Source organism: Lithobates pipiens, unplaced genomic scaffold (assembly GCF_037356315.1).
Source record: "Lithobates pipiens isolate NorthernLeopardFrog02 unplaced genomic scaffold, aLitPip1_a1.2 Scaffold_23, whole genome shotgun sequence".
Lineage (NCBI taxonomy): Eukaryota > Metazoa > Chordata > Amphibia > Anura > Ranidae > Lithobates > Lithobates pipiens.
Window position 1 is genome coordinate 24,115,112 of NW_027507785.1, and position 17,388 is coordinate 24,132,499.

The window sequence follows — 17,388 nt, forward strand, 5'->3', positions numbered from 1 at the left end:
CAGTACTGGTCCTTGACCTGTATGCTTTTTATACGGGGTCCCTGTTAAAACACTGGAGCATGAAGGCCCCCATTTGCACTAAACTGGAAGCGGTGTGGTGGCCTGGCTCCTGCTCATCATCCAGGATAATGTCACCCTCCTCGTTCTCCTCTCCCCATCCACGGACAACAACAGGGATCCCAGAAAGGTTTAAAGCATGCTCTTCTTGCTCCTCCTCATCTGCCCCGGCACCAACCTCCTCTGACTCCTCTTCAGACTCCTCTTGTTGACTTATCTCAGAGTAGTCCCCCCTGGGAATTCATCTAGCATTGCGACTTCCTCATTTTCCTGCTCCTGCTCCTCCACGACTTGATCAATGACACTACGCAATGCACGCTCCATAAAGAAGGCATAAGGTACCATGTCACTGATGGCGCCATGGCTGCGACTGACCAGTTTGGTGATCTCATCAAATGGCCGCAGAAGTCTGCATGCATCGCGCATAAGCAGCCACTGGCGCGGTGAAAAACAAATAAGCTCCCCAGAACCTGTCCTGCCACAGAGTTCGTACAGGTAGTCGTTAACTGCACGTTTCTGCTGGAGCAGCCTATCAAGCATATAGAAGTTGAGTTCCATCATGTCGGGCAATCGCAAATAAGACATCTGACCGCCAGATTGTGTCGCCGCTGAATGTTAGCAAGGCGAGCCATGGCCGTGTAAGATCTTCTGAAATGGGCCGAGATTTTCCTTGCCTGCCGCAAGATGTTCCTCAACACCAGGGTATTTGACAACGAATCGCTGGACAACCAAGTTTAAGACGTGTGCCATGCATGGCATGTGTGTAATTTTGCCCTGTTTCAATGCGTTAAGCAGATTGACACCATTGTCACACACCACTTTACCAACTGTCAAATTGAGCGGTGTTAGCCACTGATCTGCCTGTGAACGCAAAGCTGAAAGGAGTGCAGGGCCAGTGTGGCTCTTGGCTTCCAGGCACAACAGACGTAGCACAGCATGGCAACGTCTCATCTGGCATGTCGAATAGGTTCTGGGGATCTTGGGCGGCACAGCAGAAGAGACGCTGGCAGCGGAAAAGGAGGAGTCAGCTGAGGAGGAGAGGAAGCATGGAGTAGGAGGAGAAGAAGAGGCAGGCCTGCATGCAATCCGTGGCAGTAAAACCAAATCTCCACGGGTGCCACGGGTTACATGCTTGATGGCCATCAGAAGGTTCACCCAGTGGGCAGCAAAAGTTATATACCTTCCCTGCCCGTGTTTGCTAGACCACGTGTCAGTGGTCAGATGTATCTTGGCACCGACACTGTGTGCCAGAGATACATTCACTTGCCGCTGAACATGGCCATATAGCTCTGGGATTCCCTTCTGTGAGAAATACTTCCTTCCTGGGACCTTCCATTTGGTGTTCCAATGGCCACAAATTTTCGAAAGGCCTCCGAGTCCACCAGTTTATATGGTAGTAGTTGGCAGGCTAACAGTTCTGACAAGCCAGCGGTCAACCGTTGGGCAACAGGGTTATCCGGCATCATCATTTTTTTACACTCGAACATTTAGCCCATGGAAGCCTGCCTTTTTTCAGAAAAATGTGAGGACGGCATGATGGAAGGTGGAGTGGAGGACAATTGTGAGGAAAGAGGAGAAGGAGAAGATGAGGCTGGACGGTGAGAGCCTGGAGTGTGGCTTTGTGGGTTCCGTTGCTCCCACTGGGCTCGGTGATGGCAGCTCATGTGCCTTCTTAAAGCAGTCGTCCCTAGGTGAGTGTTGGGCTTACCGCGACTTATGCGTTGACTGCAAAGGCTGCAGATGGCAACACTATTGTCAAAAGCGGACACGTTAAAAAAGCCCACACTGCGGAGCCATGTGGCAGCATCCTGGGAGCACCAGATGTGACCATACATGGTTGATGCCTCGCTCCTGATACATTAGCAGTCTGCTTTGTCCCTCCTGTGCAATCTAAGTTCCGCCTGCTTCTCCTCCCTATCTGCTGGTCCATATCTCCCTCTGAACTCCCCTCCTCTTCCTCTTTTGTGGGCACCCACGTGACATCACTAGACACGTCATCATCGACGTCACCTTCCTCACCGCTATAATTAGAGATCTCGGAGTAGGCAGCAACACCGGGGACCAACCTCCTTGGGCTGATCTGGGTACTGTCATCAGACTACTGAGTGGGGGTTGTTGCTACCTCCTTTTCCAATGCCAAGAATGGCTGCGCATCAGCAATGTCTTGTGATGGATCGTAAAATAATTCCTGTGACTCAAGTGGAGGGTATATGGTGGTGGTGGTAGTGTCTTTGGGGTGCACACAGCAGAGAGTGAAGAGGGTGCAGATCAAAAGGATGAGGAGGGTGCAGAAGAGTAAGGCTGAGTGAGCCACTCAACCAAAATCTGGTGTGTCCTTTGACGTAATCAAACGCACCTTCTGCAATTTGCCACTTTGACTCAAGCCTGTTGCTCCTGCCCTAACCCTACCACCCCTGCGGAAGGGCCTGCCTCTTCCTCTGCCTGTCATTTTTTAAATGACCCTGTGACAAAAGTCTCTAGAGAAGTGCAGTATATGTGAAAGAAGGTATATAACACCCCGCTTCAATCTGTCATTTTGGGGGGCCACTGGTCTATCACACCAGTTATAATACTTTTTTCTAATTGCGTTTGTCACTCTTTGTAGTATCGCTGCAGAACCGCTCAGCAGTCACAATGCTGCACAGTGTAAATGCACTATACTATGCTTTCTATATTTGAATGTATTTTATACGTGTATTACACCCCTATATACTGCACACCAAATAGTACACCTATACCAGTCCTTAAAAGGATCTTTGTGGACCTAATAGTAGCTAGCTAGTAGCTAGTGAATTGCAGACTGTCCCTGCTCCAAACACCAAACTGTTCCTCCCTACACTGAGAAACGACAGCTGCAGAATCAGTCAACAACATTGCATGCAGTGCACTATAATATGCTTTCTATATTTGAAAGTATATTATACGTGTATTCCAACCCTATATACTGTACACCTATACCAGTCCTTAAAAGGACTTTTGTGGACCTAATAGCAATAGCTAGTGATTACAGACAGACTGTCCCTGCTCCAAACAGCAAACTCTATCCCTACCTACACTGAGAACAGACATCTGCAGAATCGATCAGCACTACAGTGCACTGTAATATGCTTTCTATATTTGAAAGAAAGTATATTAAAAGTGTATTACAACCCTATATACTGTACACCTATAACAGTCCTTAAAAGGACTTTTTTGGACCTAATAGTAATAGCTAGATAGTGATTAGATTGACTGTCCCTGCTCCACACAGCGTCCTTTCCCTACACTGACAAAAGACGGAATGTAAAATGGCCGCCAGATCAGGTCTATTTAAAAGGTAGGGGGTATGACCATGTGCTGAAATGTCTCAATTGGCTGTCCTGTACCCCATGATGGATGTGTCATGGGTCAAAGTTCTTCACAATGGAAAAAAACATGTCCGCTGTGAACAGCGCCAGAGGTCCGCCGGTTTGGCGAATCACGAATGAGTAAAGTTTGCCGCGAACCAACCACCAGGCGAACCGCAAGGCCATCTCTACCCTCTAGTACATTTAAATGGTTTCTGCGTAGAGATCAGAGAATTTAGAGGGGATTTTAATGCCTAGATAAGTTAAGGCTTCTTGGTTCCACTGAAAAGCGTAATTGGCCTGGCATTCCTCAACTTCATCATTAGAGAGGGAGAGATTTAAAGCTTGGAATTTGGAATAGTTGATCTTTTGGTTGGACAAATTGTTAAATGATTCCAGTTCATTAAGTAGATTTGGGAGGGAAATATGCAACTGGGATAAAAATAGCAAAAGATCATTGGCAAAGGCCACTACCTTATAGGACGAGCCATGAACCAATATCCCATGAATATCGGGGTTCAAACGCAATTTGTTTAGGAATGAATGAATGAAAAAGGGGACATCCCTGCCTCGCCCCATTGAACAAACGGAAGGTGGCCATTAACCCGGACCCTGGCTTGAGGATCTGGGAACTATTTAATCATCAGACACTTCCTCCTTCCTCTAGTTTTGGAGAAAGGAGGTTCTTATTGATTCAGCATTCAAAGGCAAGCAAGCCAGCAGTGCCTCTTGGTAAGGCGATTGTTTGTTGAAGTTTTCTAAAGTTTAAAGTAGGGTTGCACCAATACTAGTATCCAGGGCCGGGACAAGGGGTGGGCAGAAGGGGGGGCTGCCCTGGGCACTGTGGTATCATGTGAGATAGGGAGGCACCACAAGGAGGCTGGGGGGAGGGGGATTTGTGTTACGAAATTGAATCGGGGGGGGGGGGGGGGCGTCAGGGGGTAAGAATTGTTCTAGGAGGGCGAATTTGGGAGGTTTGCTAGGAGTGGTGATTTGGGGGGATTTGTGTTGGGAAGAGGGATGGGAGAAGCGTATTTGTGCTAGAAGGAGGGATTTGCGGGGTTTGTGCTATAAAAGTAATATCGTAGAGTGGCAATATTTTTTTTTTTTGTGTGGGGAGGGGTGGGGCGGCACAATTTGACAGGTTTGCCCTGGGCTTTGGATGGCCTTGTCCCACCACTGCAAGTATCGGTATCTTTGCTGATACTGAGTATTTGCACATGTATACTGATACTGATACTTTCAGGTTCGGTTCTTTGAGCTGTCAGTGAGCCTCCCCTGTTGACAGCTAAAGTGTTAAAGAAATCCGATAATTGGACCTGTCAAAAAAAAGCAGCCGGAAATATTTATTAACAACATTGCTCAGCCGCTGAAACACTAAAATTAAAAGAAACATTTTTTCTTTTTGTCTCTTTCTGTTTCTTCATCTGCAGATCAAAGGGATGAACAAATGTTCATCTGTTTAACCCCTTATTAACCCTTAATTTATGCTAATCCGCCTTAATTAACTCCCTATTCTCCTCCATTTAATTATTATTTTCCCGCTTCTTTTTTTTTTTTGTTCACATCTATTTTATAAACCATAAACAGTGAAAACTTTTTTTTTGTTTGCTTTATTAGTGAATATTTTTCCATGTGTATATATATATATATATATATATATATATATATATATATATATATATATATATATATATATATATTTATTAACATATATTTACACATTTCACATCGAAAAAGCGCATCTGTAAATAACTTTTTAATGCTTTGTACCATTGCTGACAGCTGAAGTGAAAACAAAACAGTTGCGGTAGGTATGGGCAGTTGGTATCGGTGAGTACTAAAATAAAAGTATCGGTACTCGTACTCATTGTAAAAAAAATGGTATCGGTGCATCCCTAGTTTAAAGTTGCACCCCTTGGTAAGCGGAGCAAGGTATGCAGTAAAGAAGCATTGTCTATAAAAGTATATATGTTTTTAGGCATAAATTGAGTCCATGCTGTTAGTTAAAAGATATGCTGTAGACAATCCAAATATTTGAACATATAGTCATGTTCCCTTAGATGTTTAATCTTAATTTATATAATGTGTGTAGATAAAAGAACTCCACATTTGTATTTCTGTTGTAAGTCCCCTTTTTGTGATCTCTGTAAACAAATGTATTGTATGTCATTTTACAGTTTTCACGGTGCTTAAGGTGTTTAAGACGTTAAAAATATTAACCTCTGTGGTGTTCAACCCTACTGCACACCTTTGTGGCAAAAGAATAAAAGTACTGCGCCCGTCGGAAGCTCTCCTCTTGTTTTTTACTCAAATCCAATGGGTCCGCTACATAAGGACATTGTTGACACTTTATTGTTCACCTTAGTGCACTTCATGAACTGCACTTATTTATTTAATATTAATAATATAAATTGTATTTCACATTTTGGTATATAAATATACTGTTTATAAGGCGTAGATTTTTGTACATTCGATGTGTTGTGTTTGAAATTTTTTACAGTTTTTTTTTTTGATGATACACAGTATTGTTTGATTACATAGAATAGGATTTGGAACACTGCATATGCATAGCTCCCAACTGTCCCTGATGTGAAGGGACTGTCCCTTATTTGGAGAAATGTCCCTCTGTCCCTCATTCCTCCTCATTTGTCCCTCATTTTGGTCTGATCTATACAGTTGTATATAAACTGCACAACTTATCTTCTAAGAAAGTGTTTTCCAGTCCTAATCTTGCATCCAATTTCTAAATTGCTGCAATTGTAAATTAAAAAAAAAAAGTATAAAGGAATAATAATAGTGGTAAAAAAAGCACATGTGGTCATTTTGTTTTTGGTACAATTCTCCTTTAAGGGGGGGGTGTGTCCTATGCCTACATACTTTTGCTAATAGGTGTCACTCCTTCCCATCTCAGAAAGTTGGGAGGTATGCATATGCATTTTTGCACATACATTTTGAACACTTGGATTGTATAGTATAGCGCGGCACAGGAGGTCTGGTGGTAGAATTATAGAATTATTGCTCTCACTCTGACGTTCGTGACAATAACTCACATGTGTGGTGTGATCACCGTTTACATATGCATGTGGGAGTTATGTATGCGTTCTCATTTGTGCGTAAGCACAGTGGGGATGGGGGTGCTTTCATTTGTTCTATTATTTGTTTTATACAATTTTTTTTTTGTTTGTTTACACTTTTTTTAGTACTAACGTTATTGCTATCACAAGGGATGAACAAAATCCCTTGTGACAGCATGGACCATGACAGGCAGGGGCGTAACTATAGGGGGTGCAGCAGTCGTGACTGCAACCGGGCCCTGTGATGCAGGGGGCCCATGCAGCCCCCTCTACATATGGCCGGCAGCAGCATAGGCAGCTAGGACACACTATTACATACCCCCTTCTCACGTGGGGACAGGGACCCCCACCTCCCCTGGGGACAGGGACCCCTTCTCACCTGGGGGCAGTAACTTCATCTGCCCTGGAGAAAAGGACCTCATCTCTTCTAGGGGCGGGGACCCAATCCTGCCTAGGGACAGTCCCCCAATGGGGCACCTAAAAATGTAAAAAAAAAAAAAACTGCTGATACCAGTGGTGGAACTACAGGGCTCACAAAGGTCATACCTGTGATCACGCCCTGGAGTTCCACCGCCGGACTCGGAGGGAAGGGCCCTGGCTGGGGTTCGGGGGGGCCCTTCATGGTTTCTTGCATCGGGGCCCTGAAGGTTCTAGTTACGCCACTGATGACAGGTCCTCTTTATGGAGAAATCTGAGGTCTATTAGACCCCCCAATCTCTCCTCTGGCTTCCAATGCAGCCAGTCAAACACAGATCGGTCTGATCAGCTAATTTCCTGGCTGTTAATGGCCAGGTAAACAAAGGAGCATGTTCCTCTCTCTCAGCCCTTGTACACACGGTCGGAGATTCACTCGGAATGTTTCCGATCGGAGCGTTTTGTCGGATATTCCGACTGTGTGGTCTGCATCGGACTGTTTCCGTTGGACAACTTTTCCAACTTGCCGGAAATATTTTCCGACAAAATGCTCCGATCGGACATACTCCGATCATGTGTAGCCTGCTCCAACGGACAAGGTGCCATGCATGCTCAAATCAAATTCCTAGACCAAAGCTATTGGCTACTAGCCTGAACATAGTCCCGTTGTAACGAAATAACGTCATCACGTTATGTACAATTGGATTTTCCGACAACTTTGTCCGACCGTGTGTATGCAACACCACTTCCGGACCTTGTGTACAAGGGCTTACTGTTCTATGCAGCAATCTCCACCAATCGAGATGGCAGAGCCCGGGAAAGGCGACAGTGGGAGGGGGGTGGGACCCCCTTCTGCCACCTGCAGAAGTGGTCGGGTGGCTGTTCAGCCACCTGGATCACTTCTGCATTAGAGGGAATTTTCATACCTGGATGATGCCAGTAGGTGCCAGTATAACCACTGCAAATCAATGATGTCCATAGACATCCTACAGTCGGCAAGTGGTTAACAGACTCCCGCACTAATGCCCCGTACACATGATCCGAAAATCGTACGGAAAATACCGCTTTCGAAGCGATCGTACGATAATCGGATCGTTAGTACAGAGCTTTCGAGAGCCGATTCGGACAGTTCATCCGATATTATTCTATCGGACATGCACGGAAATTTTTTTCGTACGATGCCAGATCGTACGATTTTCGTTTAATCAGTACAGCTATCGTTCGAAAATGCAATACAAATGCATTACAACACATGACATCACTTCCAAATTTTTTTTCTGTCGTGCGGGAATTTTCGTGACTTTAGTAAACTCATCAGATTCGATCTGAGATTAGCATGCAATAAAAAACGGACGATCATTCGTCCGATAATCTCATCGTGTGTATGGGGCATTAGGGTTTCCACCTTTTCTTCAAATCAAACCCAAACACTTTAGCGGCACACTGCAATTTTTTTTATAGTATAAATTATACCTATATTTTGCTATTAAATAACATTTCTAATCATATGACGTTAATAACAAGAGTCCCCCATTACATCAGAGTCCACAGAGTTCCCCTTTTTCATCTGAACTCGCAGAGTTCCTTTTCACTGTAAGGGGGGACTCTGCAGACTCTGATGTAAGGGAGAACTCTGGGGCCTCTACCATAAGGGATGCTCTGAGAACCCTGATTTAAGGGGGAACACTGATGTATGGAGAAGACTCTGATTGAAGGGGAAACACTGTGGCCTCTGGTGTAAAAGGGGAACTCTGATATAAGGGGTGCTCTGAAAACCCTGATTTTCCCAAGTGTACTTAGATGCAGAAGAGAGAAGGGGGGAGACTTCAGTCAAAGACGGGGATGGATTGTGAGCTCACTCACCCCTCGGCAGTCAGCACCTCTCATCCAGATGTACCTGAGGCTACCGGACTTCAAATTTGCGGCCCCAACTTTCCTTTTCTGAGGCACAGCGCTTGGAATTGGAGTGTGGGCAGACACAGAGGGGTAGGGCCAGGAGGAAGAGGTGCAGATCAAGTCCTCTCTCCTCTCCTGTCTGTGTGTTTGGGAGGGGGATTGTTAGTGCTGGCTTTGGGCATTGTGAAAGAGTGTAACAGACACTCTCAGCTGAGACAACCTCAACCAGCAGTCCTGCTGTGAAGCCATAGTCCAGTCTAAATAATGTGTCTGGATTTCAGGCAGTCTGAAACCCGGACACATGATTCCAAACCCAAACTGTCTGGGTGAATCCTGGACAGGTGGCAACACTACCTGCACTATAAACACTATATTGTACATTACACATTTCTGACCAAAGTGTTCATTGTCTCAACAGTTGCTGGTTGCTAATCAGTCCCTGACTATTTTAATGAAGGTCTTCTTTAAGGTAGGCTCCCACAAAGAGTTAGCTTTCTGTTTATTTTCATTGCACGTAAAATCACATGCAATGGTAGCGTTTCATTTTTTAAAACGATAATGCTGATGTGTTGTGTTCATATCTCTACCTCTATTTCTACCTATATTTCTTAAGGCACAGCAATCAAAGACTCTTTTCGTTCACAAAGGTTGGATTTAATAAGCCGTGCTCCTTTAAGCCAGTTTTCTGTTCAGTTTTGGCCAACACCCAATGTTCGCTGGGTGTGTGTAACATCACTGTTCCAGTTCGGGTGCCCAAAATGTGCTCCAGGTCTTGTAGAGTTCTAGTAACACCCCTGTATTATACCCGGGCCATTCAAAATGACCACCAATCCCATAAAGGCTGATTTTAACCACTTGTCTACCGGGTACTTTCACCTCCTTCCTGCCCAGGCCAATGTTCAGCTTTTGGTGCTGTGACACTTTGAATAACAATTGCGCGGTCATGCAGCGCTGCACCCATATGAAATTTTTATAATTTTTTTGAGACAGATAGAACTTTCTTTTGGCGGTAATTAATCACCACTGTTTTTTTTGTTTGTTTGTTTTTGTGAAACAAACAAAGACAAACCAAAAATAGAAAAAAAAATAAAATAAACAAAAACAGTTTTTCTTAGTTTCTGTTATAAAATTTAGAAATAAAAGGGAGAGGAGGAATAGGGGGTTTGGGACTTTACATGATGCACTGGAAAGTAGGTCCAATGCCTCCATCCCTGGTTATCAATATGACTATGAAAGAAAGGTTCTGACTTTATATGAAACATGCAACTGAAACGTGATACTGAATGGTGGGTGTCTGACCAAAAGATTGTAGATTGTGACTGTACATACTGGATCTCAATGTCACAGCAACACAGGACAATATATACATAGGAATAATATTTATTTGGTATATAATACATTTGTAGCTTAAAGCATGGTATTAAATGGTAATAACATTATAAAAAGTCAGGCACGTTAGTCCATATATCACAAGATAGGTATATAAGAAATCATGATTATTACAGCATCATACAATAAAACAAGGTACAAATGATGAAATAATCCCATATAGTGTATATCATGAAAGGATTAAAATGGCTTGATACGTTTTGTGGAACTCTACACTCATCAGGAGCAGATGCTGGTTATGTCTGAAATTAGTAAGGTTCAGCTATTGGTAATGCCGTGTACACACGACTGGACTTTTTGGCAGACTAGGTCCGATGGAATCAGTCCTTCGGACATTCCGATCATGTGTGGGCTAATCCGATCATTTTTCATGAAAAAAATCAGATGGACCTAGAAATAGAATGTTTCAAATCTGTCCGACGGAATCAATTCCTATCAGGAAAACCGTTCATCTGTTTGCTGGTCCGACGGAATAAATGAAACGCAAGAGAAGCTTTTGACTACTGGCTATTGAACTTCCTTTTTTAGTCCCATCTTACGTCATCACATTCAAAACGAACTGACTTTCGAACAGACTTAGTCAGTTCATGTGTGGGCAAGTCTGTTCATTCGGAAGTCTGTCGGAACTCAGCTGAAAGTCCGTCGGGAAGACCGTCGGACCTAGTTTGCCAGAAAAGTCCGGTCATGTGTACGCGGCATAAGGGGTCTAGAATAACAGGAGAGTAGGGGAGGAATAGAGAGAAATAAAGGTACAAAACACATATGGGGCGCAAAACATCCACCCAAACTTACAGATCACCTATGGGTCTGGCTGAGGGCGGTGGGGGGCCACACAGCGGCCGGACAAGTCATCAGTCCCAGGAGCTGAGGCGGCATATCCCAAAATAGGGTGTTGAAATAAACCCTCAGGAGACAAATGTCCCTGAGAGTAGGGTGTCCCGTGGAAAGTCAAATGGAGGTCGTGGATTGGTCACGAGTCATCTGAAATAGGTGTAACATAGAATGTATTAATAATTATAATAAGTGTATGTGCTAATATAAAAGGTAAAAGGAATAACTTGAGATGACCACAAAGGATGGGTAGGAAAGGGGAAGTAATGGGATGGGAATATCCCATAGCAAAAAAGATGTGAATAGGTGAAGGTAGTATTCCAATCATATGGATTATCGATTAAAAGGGCAAAGATCTAAAAAGTGAAGACAAAATATGAAAATAGTGAAAAACTGTAACATAAGCTACCTTGTGCTTCTGAGCCAACCCCTATAATCCAAGATAGTATCACAGGTCCATGGGAGCCAACAGCCACAAGGGGAATATGTAAAACTGAGGGGGTATATATACTCTAGTGTAATCTAGGGTGATCTCCAACGTCATGATGACGGAGCGGTGGAGGGGAGGCGCTGTCAACTGAGCCGAGTTTCCGTTCGGTAATTGGTGCCATGTTCCCCACACACAGAGACACCGTTGTTACCACACAGTCTGTGCAACGACACCATGGTACTGACATGTTGCGCATGGCACCAGAAGCGTGGAGTATGCACATTCACAATCTACAATCTTTTGGTCAGATGCCCACCGTCCAGTATCATGTTTCAGTTGCATGTTTCATACAAAGTCTCAACCTTTCTTTCATAGTCATATTGTTATAAAATGTATTAAATAAATAATTTTTCTCTTTCACTGATAGTTACATAGTTAGTAAGGTTGAATAAAGACACCAGTCCATCCAGTTCAACTTGAGTGAGTGTCTATAATTGTCCCTATCCCTGTACATTACACACATCGGTCCCTACCCTCAAGGTCCCCATTCATATACTAGGGCCAATTTAACTACCAGCATGCCTTTGGAGTGTGGGAAGAAACCAGAGGAAACCCACGCAGGCACAAAACATGCAAACTCCAGGCAGGTAGTGTCATGGTTGGGATTTGAACTAGCAACCCTTTTTACTGCTAGGTGAGAGTGCTACCCACTACACCACTGTGCCTCCCAAATGATGTTTGCTATGAGGCTGCACTGACAGACACTGATGAGTTGGCACTGATGAGGAGGCACTGATATGCAACACTGATAGGCGGCACTGATGGGCAATGATATGCAGCCCTTATGGACACTGAGCCTAGGTTCACACTGTAGCGATACGGGAACCAGCGCGATTAAAGCGCCGGTTCCTGGATCACATCTCTCCCACAGGCAGTTCACACTGCCCTCTGTGAACCGCTACGGGTGTTAATACAATGGTAATGACACCTCCAGATCAGTTCACAGATCGCAGTGCGAACTGTGAACTCGCACAGGAATCGGATCGAATGGGTGAGAACACCCATGGGATTCCAGTGCGGGATAAAAAAAAAGTCCCTGCACTATTTTCCTGTGAATCCAATGCGAGTTCAGCCATACAACTGCGATCGGCACCACACGCACCACACACTGCGGGTGCGAATCACATGCAATGTCTGTGTTCGCACAAATGTGAAACCAGGCTGATAGTAGGCACTGATTGTCAACACTGGTGGGCACTGATAGTTGGCACTGACGAGGAGGCACTGATTGGCTGCACTGGTGGGCACTGTTGGGGGCTGCACTGTCCTGTCAGGGCCTGTTCTTGTCTAAATAATGTGTACGGGTTTCAGGGGGGACTGAAACCCAGACACATGAATCAAAACCTGGACTGAATCCTGGACAGATGGCATTCCTAGTACGAGGAGAGGAATGGCGATAACTGGCATTTCCCGTTTACACTGTGGTGATTGGACACAGGTGATCACATGGTAAAGAGCCTACGTCATAGGCTATTTACCGTGATCAGTGATACAGACGGCACACCACTGATCGCCGCGCTGCCCCTGTCTGTGTAGATTTCCATTTCTCTGTTTTTTTTATTTGTTATACATTTTGTCTTTCAGCCCCAGCAACACTAAAGAACAAAAATGAAGTCACAGCGCCCCTGCTGGTCGGGTTTAGCATTGCCCTCACATCATTTGGCCTGATTAGCTGAAATTACACTTTGGAATTCGGATTTGATATGCAGTGCGGATGAAGAAATGAATTTGGACTGAATAAACTTATAATATGAATGATGACTGTTTTGAGGACAGATTTGCCTACAGGCTATTCCCAGGAATGTCGCTATGCATGCTGTAAAGCCCCTCCATAGCCATGGGCATGCAGTCTAATAGCTTCTGTATTTATACAGCAACACTTGGCTGTCATTTTGACAGTTTGGAATTGCCAGAAATTGTAAGAAAGGGGGGAGGGACAGCATACAGAAGAACTGCACATGCCCTGTGTACTTCCATGAGATTCTCTGGATGAGTGTAGCACATCCACATCTACAACTGGTGAAAAGTACATTCAATGATTTTTCAGCAAATACATAAGTGGTGTGATGGATAACATTGTGTTACCTATTGGAGTTCAGCTTTAATTATATGTGATGGGAATATGGGTAATCAATATAAAGGTACATTTTCTTTTAAGTGATTTTAGCAGCTTTTCTTAAGCAATTCTGTGTTTTAATACATTTTTAATACAATGTGAACTATAACTGGATGACATTTAGTTTGCTCCTCCTGGTATCATAAGCAATTGCATTTATTTTTTTAATAAAATCCTGTTCTCATCTCAAGTTTATCCACTGTTACATCTTAGTACTGCTGATTTGCTCCAGCCTCTTTGCAGCCACGTCCTCTCTACACGTGCTCTAGCGATTGTTGCCTGGAATTTCTAAGAGCAGTTATTGCAAAATACTCAACATGCCTCTCAGCAAATAGCTTGGGGTGTCTACTTTCCAAAATGGGGTAATTTGGCGGGGGGGGGGGGGGGGATTTGTGCTGGCTGATCAATTCAAGGCCTCCGAAACTGTGATAGGAAGTGAGGAGTGAAAACAAAAATTTACTCCCTTATGCTGTGTACACACGATCGGACATTCAGACAACAAAATCCATGGGATTTTTTCCGACGGTTGTTGGCTCAAACTTGTCTTGCATACACACGGTCACACAATGTTGTCGGAAATTCCGTAAGTCAAGAATGCAATGACGTACGACGAGCCGAGAAAATTGACCCCGAGAAAATTGAAGTTCAATAGCCAGTGCAGGTCTTCTGCTTGATTCCGAGCATGCGTTGAACTTTGTGCTTCGGAATTGTGTACACACGATCGGAATTTCTGACAACGAATTTTGTTGTCGGAAAATTTGAGATCCAGATCTCAAATTCTGTGTGTCGGAAATTCCGATGGAAAATGTCAGATAGAGCCTACACACGGTCGGAATTTCTGACAAACAGCTCCCATCGAACATTTTCCGTTGAAATCCTGAAGGCCGTGATTGGTTTTCGGGGGCCCCGTATGCGACTAGACTCCCAAAAAGTCCCACACATGAGGTATCCCCGTACTCAAGAGAAGCAGCAGAATGTATTTTGGGGTGTAATTCCACATATGCCGTGGCATATTTGAGCAATATATCATTTAGTGACAACTTTCTATCATTTTTCAATCACTTGTGGCAAAAAAATAAAATATTCCATTGGCTCAACATGCCTCTCAGCAACTTCCTTGGGATATCTACTTTCCAAAATGGGGTCATTTGGGGGTGGTTTGTGCTGCCCTGCCATTTTAGCACCTCAAGAAATGAGATAGGTAGTCATAAACTAAAAGCTGCGTAAATTCCAGAAAATGTTCCCTAGTTTGTAGACGCTATAACTTTTGCGCAAACCAATAAATATACGCTCATTTACTTTTTTTTTTACCATGTGGCTGAATACATTTTGATCTCAATGTATGACTAAAATTGAGTTTATTGGATTTTTTTTATAACAAAAAGTAGAAAATATGTTTTTCTTTTTAAATTTTTGGTCTTTTTTCCGTTTATATTGCAAAAATAAAAAATAAAAAAAATCGCAGAGGCAATCAAATACCATCAAAAGAAAGCTCTATTTGTGGGGGAAAAAAAGAACACAAATTTTGTTTGGGTACAACATTGCATGATCGTGCAATTACCAGTTAAAGCAGCACAGTGGCAAATTGTAAAAAAAGTGCTCTGGTCATTGAGCAGCCAAATCTTCCGGGGCTGAAGTGGTTAAAGTCAATAACTCAACACCAAGTTCACTATATGGACACCTTATATATTTGTACATGTTGATCATATCCCCCCTATTCTCCTCTTCTCAAGAGAGAATAAATTCAGTTCCTCTAATCTTTACTCATAGATGAACTCCTCCATGCCTCTTATCAGTTTGGTCGCCCTTCTCTGCACTTTCTCCAGTTCCCTGATATCCTTTCTTGAAAACTGGTGCCCAAAACTGAACTGCATATTCCAGATGAGGTCTTACTAATGATTTGTACAGGGGGGCAAAATGAAATATCTCCCTCTCTTATACAAGATAGGACTTTGCTTGCTTTGGAAACCGCAGCTTGGCATTGCATGCTATTATTGATCTTATGATCTACCAAAACCCCCAGATCCTTCTCCACTATGGATCCCCCCCGTTGTACTCCCCTAGTAATATTCATTCATGATGTTGGTTATTTTATTCCAAGGCCCTTTCTCCCCACAACACGTATCTCAAAGGGTTCATTTACAATTGCTTTGGCTTCAAAACACATTAAGGACCAGTTTACACTTCCTTCAAAACAAGGCTTCGAACACACTTTGTTAAAGCTCTCTGAACGCCAGTCAAAGCTCCTTTCACTAAATAAAATGGTTAGCTCACAGTCCTGTTTACACCTTGCTTTTGCTTTGCTTCTGCTTCAGCTTTGCTTCAAAAATTATACCCCATGTCACTTTAGTTGTGCTTCAAAGCGTCTTCAAAGCCTCCATATATGTTGGCAAAGTGGTGTAGTGGTTAGCACTCTTGCCTAGCATTAAAAAGGGTTGCTGATTTGCATCCCAACCATGACACTACCTGCCTGGAGTTTTCATGTTCTGCCTTTGTGGGTTTCCTCCCAAAGACATGCAGGTCGGTTAATTTGCCTCATGTAAAAAAAAAAAATTGGACCTAGTATATGAATGGGGACCTTGAATTGTGGGCTTCTTGAGGGTAGGGGCCGATGTGAGTGTGCAATGTACAGGGATAGGGACAATTGTAGACACTCACTCAGGATGGACTGGTGTCTTTATTCAACCTTACTACTAACTATGTAACTATATCTATGGCAAAGCTTGCTCGAAGCCCAACAAACCCCCATCGCAGCCTCATGGAAGCTGCACCAAGCACAAGCAAGGTGTAAACAGGACTGAAAGCTAACCATTTTATTTAGTGAGAGGAGCTTTGACTAGCATCAGAGAGCTTTAACAAAGCGTATCCGAAGCCTTGTTTTGAAGCAAGTGTAAACTAGCCCTAAACATCCTGCTATTAGACAGGCCTAGAGATACGGAGCTTTGAAAGAAGGTGGCCGACAGACACAGAGCTTCGAAATAAGGGAGAACGTGTGGTCCTGGCTGAGAGACACACAGCTCAGAGAGAATAATAGGAAGTTTGCAAAGTCAGCAGGGGGACACACAGCTCAGAAAGAAATATTAATATCGCCAACAGACAGAAGTTGGGTGAACGCACATCGGGCAAGCTTTTGTCGTCTATAGTGCTCTCTATTTTGGCCTGAACATGCTATGATGACCCAAGAGTGTTCATGTCACATCCGACAGCTGAACATATTAATTCATATAGTCACTCCATTTGTTTTTTAGTCACTCCTTGATGAGAAGAAGAAGGGGTCCATATCCAGAAGTTCCCATTAAAGTTTTGAGCTAATGTTGGAATCGCTGAGGGTTTAACTTGCAAATTCATTCAGCATAGCTTACAGCACTAACCATTGTACTACAGAGGACACCAGGCAGACTATACAGTATGTAATGTAATAGAAGATCTTCACCTCCAGACAAACAGCACCTAGCTAAGTTTTGCACATCCAAAAACTGAACTTGTTAACCACTTCAAGTCCGGACACTTTCGGCCCCCTTCCAGCCCTGGCCAATTTTCAGCTTTCAGCGCTGTCGCACTTTGAATGACAATTGGCGGCCATACAACACTGTACCCATATGAAATGTTTATAATTTTTTTTCACACAAATAGAGCTTTATTTTGGTGGTATTTTATCATCATTGGATTTTTTATTTTTTTTGCTATATAAATGAAAAAAGACCAAAAATCTTGAAAAAAAAGCTTTTTTTTTGCTTAGTTTTTGTTATAAAACTTTGCAAGTAAATAATCTTTCTTCATAAATTTAGGCCA

The 17,388-nt window shown here is 43.4% G+C and overlaps 1 protein-coding gene across 4 annotated transcripts in view; it reads left to right on the forward strand.

The window, feature by feature from the left end:
• Nucleotides 1-13,786, forward strand: part of LOC143927338 (ecto-ADP-ribosyltransferase 5-like) — a 126,348-nt gene extending 112,562 nt beyond the window's left edge. For 3 of the 4 annotated variants that reach the window (XM_077451349.1, XM_077451348.1, XM_077451352.1), the window contains exon 5: nucleotides 13,065-13,786. In XM_077451349.1, the coding sequence (XP_077307475.1) occupies nucleotides 13,065-13,156 (92 nt within the window). In that variant the 3' untranslated portion in view covers nucleotides 13,157-13,786. Of the gene's footprint in view, nucleotides 1-9,188; nucleotides 9,240-13,064 lie in introns of all 4 variants that reach the window. The other variant, XM_077451353.1, reaches the window with a different exon arrangement.
• The last annotated feature ends 3,602 nt before the right edge of the window (nucleotides 13,787-17,388 follow it).